The sequence below is a fragment of the Betta splendens genome, chromosome 1 (genome assembly GCF_900634795.4).
Source record: "Betta splendens chromosome 1, fBetSpl5.4, whole genome shotgun sequence".
NCBI lineage: Eukaryota > Metazoa > Chordata > Actinopteri > Anabantiformes > Osphronemidae > Betta > Betta splendens.
The window spans coordinates 1,347,285-1,361,740 of record NC_040881.3 but is presented as its reverse complement, the minus strand read 5'-3'; the positions used below and the strand labels follow the sequence as shown (position 1 = coordinate 1,361,740).

Sequence of the window (14,456 nt, the reverse complement as noted above, 5' to 3'; positions counted from 1 at the left end):
ATACGTTACTTATGACCAATCACTTGTAATCTATTCCCTATTCTAACTTACTAAAACGAAACGCTATAGTTAATTAAATTATACCTTAGATTTAGGAAGGTTAAAAAATACGAAATACTACAAAGTGAAACGCAGACTTAGCTCCTGAACTGCTAAACAAACGTAGGATAAGTACGCTGGCGCGTGATGACGTCAGAGGCGACGCTAAACCAGCGTTGCTCGCGCCGTGCGGGGAGAGGAGTGTAGCTGGCAGTGCTGGGAGGATCCAGTTCATGTAACCGCGCTTGGGCCGCGAGCTTTCGCTGTCATTCGTACACAGTTACTACCTGCTGTCCGTCCACACTGCTGAGGCCCGGTTTGGCTGTGGGAATAGAACCAGGAGCGACATCTCCCGTTGCACACAGCACCGTCTTCGTTAGCGCGTCCGGTCAAAACAGAAGAATCATGCCCGAGAGGAGGCCCTTCGTGCGGTTACCAACGGACGTGTTCCCCGTCAACTACGGGCTGTGTCTGAAGCCCGACCTGATCGACTTCACCTTCGAGGGCAAATTGGAGGCGCTGGTGGAGGTACGTCGCACCCACAGTAGCAGGCTGCATCAGCAGATAGATTAGTGTGTAAATGGCGAGGATGTTGTTATGTAACATGCAGCTATCGGCGTTCGACTGATGACGGAAAGCTGCTAGCGTTAGCCCTGTAGCTTCAGTCAACTTAGTGTTAGTTCGTAGTTTCGAACTAGCTAACAGCACCCGTCGGGACCCATTCGAGACCGTAGACTAGCGAGGAAAGTAAAAGCAGCGCGGGTTGGTGGTTTGTGTCGCCGACGCTGTAACAGGCAGTCCTGTAGGTCGCAGACTTGCAGTCTCATGTTAGCTTAGCCACCTGCCTCGGCAGCCCGCATGGCAGCGAGCTTAATGCGGTTCAACGCCCGTTCGCTGTCACGTCGTGTTTAAACCGGCGCTCAGCCGCTGGACTGCGTGTGCGCCGCTCCTAAGACAGTGGTGGCCGTAAATAACGCCCAGCCAACGCTCAGCGGTGTTTGCTAACTCTTAGCCGTCGCCGCCTCCCACCCTCCGCCTCGTTCACCATCTGCTGAGTTATGCGGGATGTACAAAAGCAGGGGGTTTGCGTGACGTGACAGCTGTAGTTTAAGTTAAACTCTACTTGTATGTCGGGTGCTTTTGATTGTCCCTATTCATACTGGAGCCTGCTGACTGTTCTTGTTCTGCATTGTACGTGCAGTTCAGTGGATCTGTTGAACACCATTGATTGTCTGCTTCCCATTTATGTCAGAAATAGAACTGGTGCTAATAGTGTGTAAACTGCAGCAGTGTGAGACAGAGACCTGTCAGCTGAGTCCTAACACCTTTGGCTGTTAGTAAACACTCATCATGTGTTATCAGAGCAGTGGAGAAAGACTTTTGTTAACATGATTAACAAAAGGTGATTACTGTCATAAGTAAATAGATAACGTGTGTAATACTGGCACAATAACAGACACCACGTGAACATGAGCACGTTTTAAAATATGAAGTAAATTTTTGCTACAAAAAAACTTAAAAAAAAAGAAAAGCTCAAATGTTTTGGAAAAACATTAACTAGAACTATTTTTTTGTTCTGTTCTCTAAAAGTTGGCACCAGATGGTACTGTGAAGTCTTTTTGCATACATTTTTATGTTTTTATAATGGAAAATGGCACATTGCAAGTAAAATCTATTATGCAGGAAACTATTTAAACAAACTTTCAAACACCTTTTCAAGGTCAGTGCTCTTAAAATAATCACATGTATTAAATAAGTCAAACGTTTTTATGCTAATCATTAACTTGTTAATGGTGACTTCTGAAGCTTTTAGTTGATCTGGTTTGGTTTAGTAATACGCTGACTGTTTACATGCAGTTTGTAGACAGAGCAGAAGAGCTCCAGCTACGTGGTGTTGTCCCCGTTGCCTGCTGTGTTTTATAATTGCTGCCTCTCTGTCTAATCATCGGTGCCACAGACTGTGAATGTCACTATTACTGCTCGTTCTGTGCTGTCCACTGCTCTGCTGTGCTTTGGCCTCAGTGGCTTGAGGATCAACATTTTTATGTCTGAGTATCTCTTCTTTCAACCCTAGGTTTGGGTCTCAACAGGATCAGCAGGATCAGCACTAGTTAAACCAAACACAGGCAGACCTCTAGCTTCTGTTCATGTCCTCAAGTGCAGGCGATCATTTAATCTGAGTGTTAATCTTTTCCCAGACAGATGGGTGTTTAAAACTGTGACACAGCTGAGATTATTAAAATATAATTCACGCTGTTGTATGTCATTATTTACAGGTTACACAAGCCACAAATCAGATTGTAATGAACTGTGCTGACATCGACATCATCACTGCTTCCTTTGTTCCACAGGGAGCTGAAGGTGAGGATTAGACTATGCCACTCTTTTTAGCGCAGTAAATGGAAGTGTGATTTGTAGGCATTTAATTTTCTCGATCACAGGATTTAAAGCTGGTCAGAGTTGTTGGTGTTAATTGTTGCGCTCAGTGTGATATGTCAACCTCTTTCTCCCTTTCAGAAATTAATGCTACAGGATTTAACTATCAAAACGAGGATGAGAAAGTCACCCTGTCATTTCCTAGTCCTCTACAAAAAGGTAAGACGAGACCAACTCGTCTCTGCTGTAGTTCCTTCTTTGGAGAAATCTTGCCGTGACTGCTGTTAATTTTCTTCCTTGTGGCTGAACAAACAGTACAACTGTCTCTATACACGCCTCCCCAGGCTCTGGCATGTTGAAGATCGACTTTGTGGGGGAGCTGAATGACAAAATGAAAGGATTCTATAGAAGTAAATATACCACCCCTTCTGGAGAGGTCCGCTACGCTGCTGTCACACAGTTTGAGGTCAGTTGATGGCCCAAAGGAAATGGGATGGTTTATTTGGGAAAAGTTTAGTGAACTGTTTAACCCGTATTTTGCCTGTGTTGCCACAAAGGGCGTGATGGACATGTGACTTTGTTGGTATTAAACTGTGCTATTTCATTAATTCTATATTTATAGAGTGTTTGTGGAGAATGCTGCTGTATTTGCTTTAACACTAAACCGGGTCAGGCTAATCTGGAGTCTGAATGGGGGCTTTCATCAGAGGTTGAACCCCTGCAGCATGTAGCTAAACCTGCACAGGTTGAGATGCATTAGTCACATGCAGGTATTGGTTTAGGCTCAAGCTCTCTATTTATCCTCCACATAAGTACACCCTGATATCAGGTTAGACCATGACTGAGAGGCAGGCAGTGATGCCGTCTGCCGACTGTAACTGTTTTGTTCATGTGCTTGTCAGCCTCCTTAAGCTGCAGGGGACTGGTGCAGGTGTAACGCTGCTCATCGGTCCTATAGTGTTTCAGTCACCATCCTCAGACCTGTAGAAAGCACCGTCACTGCTGCAAATGCACCAGAAGCTTAGATACGCATCTGTCCAGAGACCGCTGCCTATTTACCAGACAGTTAACTCCTTCGCCTTGGTATCAAAGCCAACTCAACTACTTAACGTTATGAATAACTCTAACAAACAAGTGTTTTTATTGCAAGTTTTAGAAGAGAATAATCCGTGGATTCATTTTAGAGGAACCTGTAATTAGCTCACCTTCTAAGTCAGGGGTGTCAAACTCAAACCAGTCCCCTGCTGGTTTTCCAACTTTCCTTCCCCAGAGCCTGTTGATCACCTTGATCAGGTGTGTTAAGTCACTCAGCAGCTGGATGAAACAAGTGACACACCTGTTCAAGGTGATCAGCAGGAAGATTTGAAAAACCAGCAGGGACACTGTCCCTCGCAGTTTGACACCCCTGTTCTTAGCCTTCCTGACACCAGGTGGTTCATTCCATAGAGGCTGACCAGTCGACACCCATAATGGTGGCTGTTACAGGCCTGGAGAAATGATGCCCCACCTCTCAGGGCTGCAAAAACAAATCACCAGTTGTTTGTTCAAGGGAAATGCTACAGATTCCACAGCTGAAGTTGACACATTTAGCACGTGAGCATTGACAGCTGACTCACAAGTCACATTACTGGGACCAGATAAGAAGCCAGGCAGTGAACTGGGACAAATGCAACACCACAGACTGAGTGTAAAAATCAGGTAAATGTAAGTTTGCTCCGTGTCTGTGTCCACAGCGTCTGGTTGTAGTTTGCTTTGTGTCCACTGTGCCACCCACAGACAGCTGTTCCTGTCTGTCTGAGTGCTAATGTTTTACCTGCAGAGCCTCACAGATCAAATCAGCAGGCCACGAGCCGAGGAAATGTGATCGGGACTTAAGTGCTGGCTGTGTAGCACCGCTGGATCCACACAGTGTGGACCCACCTTGATTCAACACACCGGGTCTCACTCATGTCTTTCTGTCCATCCCTCAGGCTACGGACGCTCGCAGGGCTTTCCCCTGCTGGGACGAGCCAGCTATCAAAGCCACATTTGACATCACTCTGATAGTTCCCAAGGACCGAGTAGGCTTGTCAAATATGGTAAGTGTGATGTGTTCACTGGTCCTCTGAGAGAGCGGAGACCTCAGGCTGCCTCTTGCCAAGTTTCTGTTGTGTTTCTCCTGTCTTTGTCGTGGCTTACATAACGGGGCAGACAGGGCTGCTCGTTCTCTGGCTAGTGTTGTCTAACAACATTTGAAGTGTGACTACTGTACATGCACAAAGTGGTCGGTCAGTGTGGGCAGATTTCCCCTTAACGTCATGCGCTCATAAAGCCTCCTCTGTCTTCACTGAAGGTGTTTGCAGCAGAAGGCATCATCTGGCTTTCATTATTTCTAACAGCGCCATCCCCCCAGGCTCACGCACTTCATGTGGGCTGTAATGACAAACCAGATATTGCTCTTAATGACGATGGACTAATTGTAAATGACATTTTAATTAGGGTGTATATTCATGTCCATTCATGAAGGTGCAACGCCATGAATCAAATGTTATTGTGAAGTGAACACACCTGATGTAATTCATCACACTGAGCTGATTTTCGGTTGATACTGGTTCTGGTCCAGCTCGTTCCGTGTGTATTTATCTGATGAAATCATATAATCAGCCAGTAAACCAGGACCTTTTTAAAAGACCAGTGTAAAACAATAGTATGTTGAGCCAGAGTGATCGTGGTCAGAGGCCTCCTGCTTCCAGGTGTCTGTAGAAGACGCTGCTTTGGACTCGATATTTTATGGAAATGTCATTAGTTTAGTCTGTGGTGGATCTAGGTTCCCCTTCACTGAGTCACGCGTTCTTAATTTCTTTGAACTTGTGAATGTGAGCTGGTCCATCCAAAGCTTCTGTACACAAACCGGACATCTAGACAACAACTGGCCAGATCATCAACTAAACAACGACAACAATGGCTGTTTCCTACTCGTAAGCCTTTAGTGTTTCTCTCTTTCCTCTGCTCCACAGAGCCCCATTGTTGTTCGGGAACTATTAAAACCCACCAGCGAGCCACACTGTTGACTGAATGAACTTCTCCATTCATTACCATAAACACACAAGCACATGTGCAGTAGCTGAGTTTGACTCGTTCTCACGTTCACCTTCCCTTTGCCACAAACACACACCAGAGCCTTGTTACTCCCTTCACAGCCTGGGCCACACGTGAGCTGCAGAGCTGCACCTGATTCCACACTTTCCATAGTCCATGTGCCACATGTGTAGCATGTGTACTTTCGAAGATTTAGCTCAGGATGCAAAAGTCACAGCGTTCCACTGCCACTCATTGGCAAAAGCAATTTCAGCATCAAGCTGGAAGACCGTGGCAGTGAAACCAAGGATAGAGGAAGGCAGGAGAGGAACTGCGCTTCTGGTGTCTTCCAGACTTTTTAACTAGAAACCAGGTACATTTTGAAGGCACTAACATTTCAATCAGTGTTTTTGTTTAAGTCTCCAAAGAATCAGAACCCCTGGTGAGAAGCGAGTTAGACAGGCTTCCAGACAGTCCGCGCTGCAGAAAGGTGCGTTGCTGTTGTCTACGGAGATGCTGAATGTGTCTGTGGACACAGCAACATGTGGAGTCCAGCCTTTTTGGGCACCTATTCATCAGTTTTCTCACACATTGTTGCCTTGTTGCTGCTCTTGCAAAACGAGCATTGGTGTAATTGTTTGTCCACAATGAGGGCCAAGCTCCCGTACGGCTGTAAGCTGTAACCGGGAACCCACGGTGTCACAGATCTGGTAGCAGGCATGTAATTCATTATATCACAGATTCCTATTATTGAGTTGATCTTTGTTCATTGGCTCAGTTTTTGTTTGTACAAATGACATGAAAAGATCCTGGACAAAGCCCTCTGACGTAACTGACGAGGATGAACTGTTGTGACGTTAAGTACCATTTAAGGAAAAGCAGTTTGTCTGTTTGTTCTGCCAGACATCAGGTGTGATCAGGAGTATTTTAGCCTCTGGCTGCTGGACCTTCACACCTAGAACATTAGTTGTGTGCTAACTGTTGCCTTTCCTCTCTGCAGAATGTCATTGATCACAAGCCATATCCAGAGGATGCAAACCTTGTGGAAGTCAAGTTTGCCACCACACCCATCATGTCCACATACCTTGTAGCTTTTGTCATTGGCGAATATGACTATGTGGAGAGCCAGTCATCAGATGGCATCACGGTCCGCGTCTACACGCCTGTTGGGAAAGCAGAACAAGGGAAATTTGCCCTGGAGGTGAGCACATTGTCAAACAGGAAGCACCGTTGACCTTCTGACCACAGCAGTGAAGTCACTGTCACCTCTTCATCTTCTGAGCCGTCTTTGTGTTCTGCAGGTTGCGACAAAGACCTTACCATTCTACAAAGACTACTTCAGTGTTCCTTATCCGCTGCCTAAAATTGATCTGATAGCAATTGCTGACTTTGCTGCTGGTGAGTTCATCAGACACTTGTAATTAAACATGTTCAGCATGTTTGACGCGGTACTAAAACGTTTGTCCCTTCTGTTCAGGTGCCATGGAAAACTGGGGCCTTGTTACCTACAGGTACGTATCGCTGCATTCAGCAGTACCACATCAGTGGTTTAGTAAGTAACACATGCTCAGGTCCTCTGTTACTGTGATTAACCAGTCAGGACGAACTGAATGTGAGCCCTGCACGTGAATCGCAAACACGCTTCCACACACACGTGCTTCAACTAAATGTGGATCCTAATGAACTACTGTAGCAGTGCGACAAACCAAGTTTTTAGTTGGAGAGTAACTCTGATCATCAGATACTGAAGGAGAAATGTAGGGTGGTCATTTTCCTCACAGCAGGTTGGAACTGGATCCTGGATCTTGGTCCTTTTTCCAGATTTATCATTTACTCTAAAAATAAATGTCTGCGTTGGTTTGTTTGCTTATTTTATTGTCTGGAGAAGCACTGGCCAAAACATTTCTAAAGTTTTTTTCTCTATTCTGAGATGTGAGCTGGGTCAGTTATCTGGAGTCTCACGTCACTGGCGGTTTTATGGCTCTTATCTCAGGGTTTTATGACTCTATTGACGATGATGCAATGTGGCCAGTCAAAGAAATGTGAGCTCAGAACCACATGATTAGACTGTTCATATCAAACAAGGACAACTCTAATGTGGTTCCACCCAAAACGTAAACATAGATTTCCTGTGAACCCGTGAGCTGAAGTCTGGACGTTACTATTTTACACCAAAACGCACTGAGGCCTGAACACGTTAAATGCCAGTGTGCTGTCACATGGTTGGACGCTCGGTTTCCCTGAAGGAGAGCAGTGCAGCTCTTACGTAATCTTAAGGTAAAGTTAACGGTTAATTAAACTGAATTGCACAATAAAACGAGTGTAAGCAGCAGCTGAGGTCAGAGTTGAACTGGGTTTGGTTCTTACAGCAGTTAGCTTTTGGCTTCTGTGTTTAGGTTCCTAAACAAATAGACCCCCAGATAACAGATTAAGTCTTCTTTTCCTTTCTGCTGTAGTAGTTGTGGGTCTTCAGATGACGGCACTGATGACTTTCTAATGGCTCGGTGGTTGTTTCGAGGCGCGGCCACCTGTCGGGCAGTCAGCTGGCAGTGATGATCACACAGCAGCAGGCTCCAGCCGTCCATCATCCACGGCCATCTGCATGCAGCTTGCCTCATAAACAGCCCAGCAGCAGATGTGGACTGAGACCAACCTGCTGGTGTTCAGACGAAGTGGCGACCTTCTCTTAACCTCGTCTTCTGTGCTTTTCCAGGGAGACGGCGCTGCTCATCGACCCAAAGAACTCCTGCTCGTCCTCCAGGCAGTGGGTGGCACTGGTGGTCGGGCACGAGCTCGCCCACCAGTGGTTCGGAAACTTGGTCACCATGGTAACTAGGCATAACCTAAAGCACACACTAGGGCTTGCACGCCCACACTGATGATGCTGCTTTTTTTTAGTTTGAACTGTATCAAATGTCATCAGGCATCAGGGCTTCACAACGTTAAACCTTCACATTAACAGACGAGTGTGAGACAGTCCTTTATGTGTGTTGTTATCTGAACATGCTTTGCTCTTGTTTTTGTGTGTGTCTGCTCATGCAGGAATGGTGGACCCATCTGTGGCTCAATGAGGGGTTTGCATCTTGGATCGAGTACCTGTGTGTGGACCACTGCTTCCCCGAGTATGACATCTGGACCCAGTTTGTCTCAGCCGACTACACCCGCGCTCTGGACCTGGATGCGCTGGACAACAGTCATCCCATAGAGGTGAAAGGCCACATAGTCTGAGTGGAAGCAGGTTTTATCTTCTAATCAACAGCAGCAGTTAGTGGTGTTATAATAGAACCAGAGCTTGTAGGTATGTAATGAAGCATCCTGCTCACACTCTTCCTGCCTACATGTGTCCTAGGTGAATGTGGGCCACCCGTCAGAGGTGGATGAGATCTTTGATGCCATCTCCTATAGCAAAGGAGCGTCTGTGATCCGCATGCTGCACAACTACATAGGAGACGAGGTTGGAACCAGTCTGACGCCGCTCTTCAAGTATTTCTCTTCATATTTGTTCATTGCCCTCTTACACTGTCTTTGTAGGACTTCAGGAAGGGAATGAACGCCTATCTTTTGAAGTTCCAGCATAAAAATGCTTCAACAGGTGAGGATAGGGTGAAAACACTGACCAGGTGAATGGTGGCTGATCTGTAGTTCTAACCCATGTCTCCCCACAGAGGACCTATGGGACTGTCTGGAACAGGCCAGTGGGAAACCCATCGCTGCCGTGATGGGCTCATGGACCAAGCAAATGGGCTTCCCCATTATTGTTGTAGACGAGGAACAGGTGAGCTGAGTAAACAGTAAATCCAGTTTCTAATCGATACCGTTAAGTAATGATGCATCAGCTGTACCCGTATTAAAAGTGTAATTACTGGAGGGTTGACGTGCTGCCTAAATGCTGCATCTCCCAGTGGAACATCTCTAGAGTCTCCACCAGCGACACCTCTGGCCTCCACTCCACACGTCACTTATCAGTTTGTGAGACTCAAATTTGTTTGTAAAGTCTAAACAATAAGCAGCTACTAAATCCCTAAGTTTTGAGCAAAGTACAGTACTTTGATATATATTTTTCAGTGGATTCCATTGTTTGTTGAAATTGCTTCTTATTCACTCCAACCATGATTTCATTTCCAGCAAGGTGACAACCGCGTCCTCAAGATCTCTCAGAAGAAGTTCTGTGCTAGTGGGCCACATAACGGTGAGTGTGTCTGCAGCTACTTCAGTGTTTCACTCGTTTTACAAACAACTGAGGCAGGATTTACTGTTTGAGGTCCAAAGACAAGAAGATTGTGTGCTTTTTTTGTCTTGTGATGCCGTTAAATGTCTGTTCTTGTGGTTCTCACAGGTGAGGATTGCCCCACCTGGATGGTTCCCATTAGCATTTGTACCAGTGAGGATCCTAAATGCACCAAACTGAAGGTTCTGCTGGACAGACCTGACACAACTATCACACTGAACGGCATCGGTCCAGAACCGTGGGTAAAGGTGAGGACGTCTACGGGTTCTTCCAACTCGGGATAACAGTAATTAGCAGTGTCTGTCTTAATTAACATTAGCTGCAAGTTCTGCCTATCATGAAATGGTTATTGAGAGGCTCAGTTAAAGGGCCCTTACTGAGTTTATGACTTTGAAAATATTCTGAAAAATTAAAGTTTGGAACTATTTCCAGATTTGTCTTTTTGGAGAAATTGACCACCACAGATTCACCCACACCTCAGTCACTGGTTACTGAACCAGAGGATGCTTTAATTCTCTGTCAAGAACAGGCCTAAGCCAGTCACATCCTGGATGCATCTTGCACATTAACCTAGTGATAATTGTTTTGAACAGGACAGAATTCTGACATATCTAAGGCGTCTACCTTGAACGTGTAGTGTGACGCATATTGTTTGAGGAGCACGACTAAGAGGTAAAAATAGCAACACTACACTTTCCCACAGCCTGACCCAGTTGTGTCTCTGCTGTTCACAGATCAACCCCGGCACCGTGGGCTTCTACCGCATCCAGTACAGCTCGTCCATGCTGGAGAGTCTGCTGCCGGGCATCCGAGATCTCAGCCTGCAGCCTGTTGATCGACTCGGCCTGCAGAACGACCTCTTTTCCCTGGTGAGACAGAAACATGCTCATGCTCTCCTTTTTTCCTTAATGGCAAAGTGTAATCAGCCACTACTCTCTAGACTCCCAACTGTTCCACTTGTGTTTGTTCACCATGGAAGGGATTGTTCTTCCTTTTAAAACCATCAAGATGCAGAGTGAACAAGAGCAGGAGGTCTGAGAAGTGTGGACACAGCAGGGTAACGATCCGAGCTGTGTCAGAGGCCAAAGCGGTAGAAACCTGGAAGCAGCCTTTGCAGACGAGGGTGGTTTGAGTTAGTTGTGGAGACGGTTACATACAGTCCTATGTTTCTAGCCTCCTCCTTCGTCGAGTTAACACTGGCTATTGCAGGGTGTCACTGTTGTGAAGCTGAACCTAACAAAACATTTGTGTCCATGGTGTTGTAAATAATATTTATACTCACTGTTATATGTAGCTCATAATAAAAGTAAGCGTTTGCTGCAGGTTGCTCCCCTTTCACCCATTTACTTTCTCCTACTCATTAATATTCATTTAGTCATACTGTTTTTATGCCATGAGGCTCTGCTGGGATGAGATCCAGTGACACACGAGGTTTGAGAAATGCCATTTTTACTGTTGTACACTATTTTAAATTTGCTTGTGATCTTTTTTCATCCCTTCAGTCTCGTGCAGGTATGATCAGCACAGTAGAGGTGCTGAAGCTGATGGAGGCGTTCGTCAATGAGCCAAACTACACTGTGTGGAGCGATCTGAGCTGCAACCTGGGGGTGCTGTCCTCGCTGCTGTCCCACACCGACTTCCACGAGGAGATCCAGGAGTTCATACGAGACCTCTTCACACCCATTGGCCTGCAGCTGGGCTGGGACAGCAAACCAGGAGAAGGTTAGGGGGCCTTGTTGGAAGTTAAAGGCTTCAGGCGTAGATGTATTTCAGAAATAAGTCTGGACTGAGCCCAGTGAAACTGGTGAGAGGCGAAAACGACAGGAACTGGATAGTGTTTTTGTATGGCAGGTCACCTGGATGCCCTGCTGAGAGGTCTGGTCCTGGGGAAACTGGGGAAGGCAGGACACAAAGCCACTCTGGAGGAGGCCCGGCGGAGATTCAAAGAGCATGTGGAGGGGAAGCAGATCCTGCCTGCAGACCTCAGGAGCCCGGTAAGTAGGGCAACAACATCAGTACTCAGTTTAACTGTCAGTACTGACAGGTCAGTCACATGATCATCTGGTTATGAATTATTGTTGGTTTCAAAGGATGTAGAATCATTTCATGTGTTTTTTTAGGTGTATTTAACAGTGCTGAAGCATGGAGACAGTGGCACGCTGGACACGATGCTGAAGGTGAGACAGCAGCTGTTGAACCGTCTGCACTGGCTTCAGTCTAGGTCATTCTAACGCTGTCGGGTTTCTCTGTCTGCACCGTTTGACCCCTTAGCTCCACAAACAAGCAGACATGCAGGAGGAGAAGAATCGTATTGAGCGAGTGCTGGGCGCCATCTCAGCCCCCGACCTCATCCAGAAAGTTCTCACCTTCGCCCTCTCGGTACGTCTGACCTTGTTACTGCATGTTGCAAGTCTGGGTTTGTTTTTCCACAGTGACAGAGGAAATTAAACAGATGTTCTTCATCAGAGAAACAGCTGATGATCATGTGCAATGAAGAGCCAGTGGTTCTTCTTTCAGTCTGTGCATAAGACTGCAGCCAATGTGTTGTCATCATCTGTCTGATGATTTAATTAGAAAACAAAAAACGATTTTCTAGAATTAGAGTAATTAATTTGTTTCCACAAAATCATTTAAATGTAACAAAAACAAGAAAACTACCAAATGTTTACATTTGGAGCCACGTGAAGCATGAAATGTATGTTGCTGTAAAAGAGATACTGCATTTCAGTGTTGCATTATCACCAGTTCACTCGCATTACCAGCATCCAGCTCCAGACCCAGCTGGTTCTGATCATCATTTTACTCCTGGCAGGAAGGATGCTCAGTGTTGTCCTGTCATTGAAGCTCTGACGTCTCTGTTTTCTGTCTCGCCTCTAACAGGAAGACGTCCGTCCTCAGGACACCGTGTCAGTGATCGCAGGCGTTGCAGGAAGCAGTAAACAAGGCCGGAAAGCTGCCTGGAAGTTTGTCAGGGACAACTGGGAGGAGCTTTACAACCGCTACCAGGGCGGCTTCCTCATATCACGACTCATCAAGGTAACAGAGGTCATGTTTTTAAAAAAAGATATGTTTTTATATTCATCATCAACTTATAACATATGGTAGAGGTTTGTTTGTCTCTTTCTCGGTTCAGTTTATCTTTTTTTTTTTTTTTTTTGCAGCTCACAGTCGATGGATTCGCTATTGACAAAATGGCAGCTGAAGTGAAGGTGAGAGCTCAGACCTCCACAGATGTATGGTTGACTGACACCAGCATGATCTGAGTTAACGGTGTCAAAGAAGATGCAGATCTTTATGTGTCACCGTTTGCAGCAAACTCGTAATGAATTCTGCACCGTTGTCAAGTTCATAACTTAACTAGTTTGTGATCTACCAAGTCTGCATCAGCACCTATAAAAGCTACAATTGTATTAGTTTTGTGAATCAAACAAGCAAACATTTGCTATACCTCCTGTGTCGGATAATCCATAAATTCATCCTGTCGCTGCAGAGTTTCTTTGAGAGTCACCCGGCCCCAGCGGCTGAGCGTACGGTGCAACAGTGCTGTGAGAATATCCTCCTCAACGCCGCTTGGCTGAAGCGCGACGCAGACGACATCCATCAGTATCTACTGCGGCGCAAAGCACCCCCTGTCTGAACCGCCGCACCCCAGCGCCGCCTCCTCCAGCTCCCTGACCCCTCCTCCAGTGCGGACATCCCAGCATCATAGCTGCCTCGGCCCCCACCCTCCTCAGTACAGACCGGAGCGGGAGAGCAGAGCGTCCCAGCAGGCTTCATTTCTCAATAGAACCTGTATGAAACCAGAAGGCACAGCCAAGAACTTCACAAAGTGTTGGAAACACACAGACTCTTTCTACATTAACAAAATCTGTTTTAGTCAGAGCAGGAATGTAGCTGTAGCCCCATTCTGCCCACGAGGAGACGAACCTTGTTGTTGAACCAGTGTAGAACGGCCCTTGCCCTGCTGGATGCATCCCTCCACCTTAACTGGGAAAAACTGGGAAAACTGTGAACCCCCCTTCCCTTCCTACACCCCTGTTTCCTGCTGCTGCTCAGTTTTTAATGCATGAAGTGTGATTCTCTGCATTTGCTGCTTTATTTACTCCTGTTTTCTGTAAAAACAAATGATTTTACATTTTATTTCCTCCCCGTGTTTGTCCACACACTTCTCCTCTCCTCTCCGGCAGAAAGCACCTGGGCAGATTGGGGTTAAAAACAGCAATAGTGTGTGTTGTAGTTTCCAAAGGCACTGATTCTTCATTGCTAATAAACGGTTAGGGCGAGGCGAGCAGCGCTAGCATGGTACTACATTGTAAACTATATAATGCAAGCATTTTTTTGCAGACGATGTTCCTTTGAAAGAATTAAATGGAAAACATTTATGGTTACCTGTTGTCACTGCCCTGAAAATCCTTTAAACTCTGTCCAACGAGTGTATTTAGCCTCCTGTTATCTGCTTCATTGAATGAAATGAAACTATCAGATTTATTTTGGTGCTGCAGTAATCTTATACGGTGTGTGAAGGGGGGGTCCAAGCACCTACTCGGCCTTTTCAGCCTGAAGGGAAACGCCTCTTTGTAGAGTTGACAGGCTGTCGAGGCCCATCCCAACTTTGTGGAAAAGACAGATCTGCTTTGACTCCACTGTCAAACCTGGAAGCCTTAAAATCAGTCATCTGGTTTGTAGTAAATATGTGATATTAAAGTGTGACGATTTCACATTAGGTCACATGTACCTGGTGTGACTGATGATGCAG

At 46.0% G+C, this 14,456-nt stretch overlaps 1 protein-coding gene across 1 annotated transcript; it reads left to right on the top strand.

Annotated features, from left to right (window-relative positions):
* The first annotated feature begins 215 nt into the window (after positions 1-215).
* Positions 216-14,088, top strand: npepps (aminopeptidase puromycin sensitive). The gene is made up of 23 exons (XM_029160116.3): positions 216-567; positions 2,316-2,400; positions 2,557-2,634; positions 2,760-2,881; positions 4,386-4,493; positions 6,473-6,673; positions 6,774-6,870; positions 6,950-6,983; positions 8,186-8,300; positions 8,515-8,679; positions 8,822-8,926; positions 9,004-9,064; positions 9,138-9,247; positions 9,598-9,661; positions 9,809-9,948; positions 10,435-10,569; positions 11,203-11,422; positions 11,552-11,694; positions 11,821-11,877; positions 11,972-12,079; positions 12,581-12,736; positions 12,862-12,909; positions 13,191-14,088. Exons 1-23 carry the CDS (start codon positions 445-447, stop codon positions 13,335-13,337), a joined length of 2,622 nt encoding a protein of 873 aa, XP_029015949.1. The 5' UTR covers positions 216-444; the 3' UTR covers positions 13,338-14,088.
* The last annotated feature ends 368 nt before the right edge of the window (positions 14,089-14,456 follow it).